The sequence below is a fragment of the Trypanosoma conorhini genome, assembly GCF_003719485.1.
Source record: "Trypanosoma conorhini strain 025E chromosome Unknown Tco_14.4_contig_01480, whole genome shotgun sequence".
NCBI classification, from domain to species: domain Eukaryota; phylum Euglenozoa; class Kinetoplastea; order Trypanosomatida; family Trypanosomatidae; genus Trypanosoma; species Trypanosoma conorhini.
This window is the reverse complement of record NW_021705580.1, coordinates 1-2,232: the sequence shown is the minus strand read 5'-3', so window position 1 is coordinate 2,232 and position 2,232 is coordinate 1. Positions and strand designations below refer to the sequence as shown.

Below are 2,232 nucleotides of genomic sequence, written 5' to 3'. Positions count from 1 at the left end.
CGGTGCGGCGCCGTGCGGTGTGNGCCCTGGCGCTCCTCGCGCTGCTCTGCGGCTGCTGNACCCCTCCGTCTGCGAGGCGACTGCGGCGGCAGGAGGCGGCGGCGCAAGCTGCTTTTCAGTTTGGTGGCGAGCCCCTCTCCGATGCTTTGAACCGCGCGAATTCCCCCGCTTCCCCGGGTGCCAACGGGGCCGTCGTGGGCCATCGGACTGCTGCGCCTGTGCTGCAGAATGACTCCCAGCGCCCTGAAAAAACGCTTTTTCATGCTGCTGCCACTCCCTGCTGTACGAAGAACTGTGACAATTGTGAAACTAAGAAAGTGTGTGTGCGTTGCCATCCGGGTGTCCCTGGCCGGCCTCCCACGGATGAAGAACCTCGTGAGGAGGATGAGAGTGAGGAGAATGAAAGCGCAAAACATTCACGTGAAGTGGTGAGTGCTGGCAGTACAACTCCTCATGGCGGCAGGAGTGATATTGTTGAATTCCAAAAGAAGCGAAATGCCTCAGCTTCCACCATTACTACTGGAGTTGCGGGTGGCCCAAAGGACCCGCCGGCGCCTTGTGCTACCGGACTGCCTTCCGCTCCCGAGGATGCCGCTTCGTGCCCACACGCCGGAGTTGGTGCCCCTCCTCGTTCCGGCAAAGAACAGCGCCCTACACCTTCTGGGCGTGTTGCGCAGCACAATCCCGGCGCCCCTGCCTTTTCCCACTTGAGCGGCGACGGTGCCGGTGTTGTTGGCGGTATCCCCGGCGCAGCTCCTGCGGGGCCAAATCTAACACCCCCGCTCCCGGACGCCGGACATCCGTCGCGTGAAGAGGCGGCGAGCAAAGAGGATGCGGGCAGGACGGCTGAGCGCGGGAGCAACGCGGATGCAGTCGAGCCAGGCGGTGCGCCGCACGCCGGTGGCCCCAACAACAGCGCAGACCGACGCGGTGAAAGCGGGGGCGCGCCTGCTGCCGCTGCAGGAACAGTTCCCTCGGCGCAAAAGAGCAACGTGGGTTCTGTTGGCAGCAGGGCGCCGACAGCGGAAGAGGCTGGGGCTGCGGCTCCCGTCTCTCAGGGGCAAAACAGTGTGTCGTCGGCGGAATCAGCCGCTCCCGCTGCTCCCGCGCAAAAGGGGAGCCGCACAGAGGCAACGGAAGCGGCAGGCGCTGCTGTTCACGGCGGTGCGGCAGGGCAGGGCCGGGGAGCTGGTGCGGCGGGAGACGCCCCTGCAGACGCCGCGGCAGCAAAGAGCGCGGCATCCGTCCCCGCCCACCACAAAAACAACAGCAACAGCAGCAGCAACAGCAGCGGGGGCGGTGGGAGTCTGCCGCAGAAGCGCAACGCCGAGGACGACGCTGTGCGTGGGTGCCGAGTGCTGCCGCTGCCGCTGCTTCTGCTGGGGCTGTGGGCGACGCCTCTTTTCTGAGCCTGGGAACACGGCAGCGAGGGACCGCATTTGCGTCCCCCCTCTTTAAGTTAATTGCTGATCTGCCGCGGATCGTCTTTGCCTCCCGGTCATGTGCGAGTTCTCCCGTTGGGTTGAACGCCGGGAACAATTGTTTTCTTTTTTCTTTTCTAAATACTTTTCTTTGCTTTGCTTTGCTTCGCCCACTCTCCCCACGGAGGGGCGGGCGCCACTCGCGGCTGCCGGCTGCTCCCGCCCAGAGACGCGCAGAGCGGACGGTTTTTCGTGCGCCGCGCAGAGGAGGCGGTGGGTGGGCGGGGCGACGGCACGCTGCGGTGCCCCCAATGAAAAAGTGAGCGCTGCGTGGGCATTGAGGCGGTCGTATTGGGGTGGAGCGAACATATATCTTTTGGGTTTACCTTTTTTTGTTTTTGTTTTCTGGGGGCGGAAATGCACGCGGCGCAGTGTTGGCGTGCGTGGCCAGCCGTATTTGTCTGCCTGCATCGTCTCCCGTTTTAATTGTTTTTGCTCTTCCGTAAGTCTTTTTTTCTGCTCGCTTTGCTTCTGCACGGCGATCGTGCGACTCACCGCGGGCTGGGCCGCGGCGCCGTGCCCGGTGTGGCTGCCGTGCTGCTTCCCTCCTGCCTCCTTCGCTGCGTGCGGGCGTGGCTGGCGATGTGCCGCCGCACGCTTCGCTCTTCTCCCTCTTTGCGTTGAGTGTATGCAGGCACACACACACGCACAACCGACGCGCACGCGATGCGCCTGTAGTGCCGTGCAGGTGGGTGGCGTTTCCGCAGCCTGCGCTGGCAGTGCCGTGTGCGGCTGCTGCTGCGGTTTCCTC

General features: G+C 64.0%; 1 protein-coding gene across 1 annotated transcript, besides 2 other annotated features; it reads left to right on the top strand.

Annotated features, from left to right (window-relative positions):
* On the top strand, nt 1-1,409 carry Tco025E_10123 (uncharacterized protein; the record flags this gene model as incomplete). The annotated part of the gene is made up of 1 exon (XM_029376911.1): nt 1-1,409. A coding segment is annotated over one exon (1,409 nt), but the record flags the coding sequence as incomplete, so codon positions are not given.
* A 130-nt stretch (nt 1,410-1,539) lies between these two features.
* Nucleotides 1,540-1,591: a microsatellite.
* Nucleotides 1,592-2,112: 521 nt separating this feature from the next.
* Nucleotides 2,113-2,146: a microsatellite.
* Nucleotides 2,147-2,232: the final 86 nt, after the last annotated feature.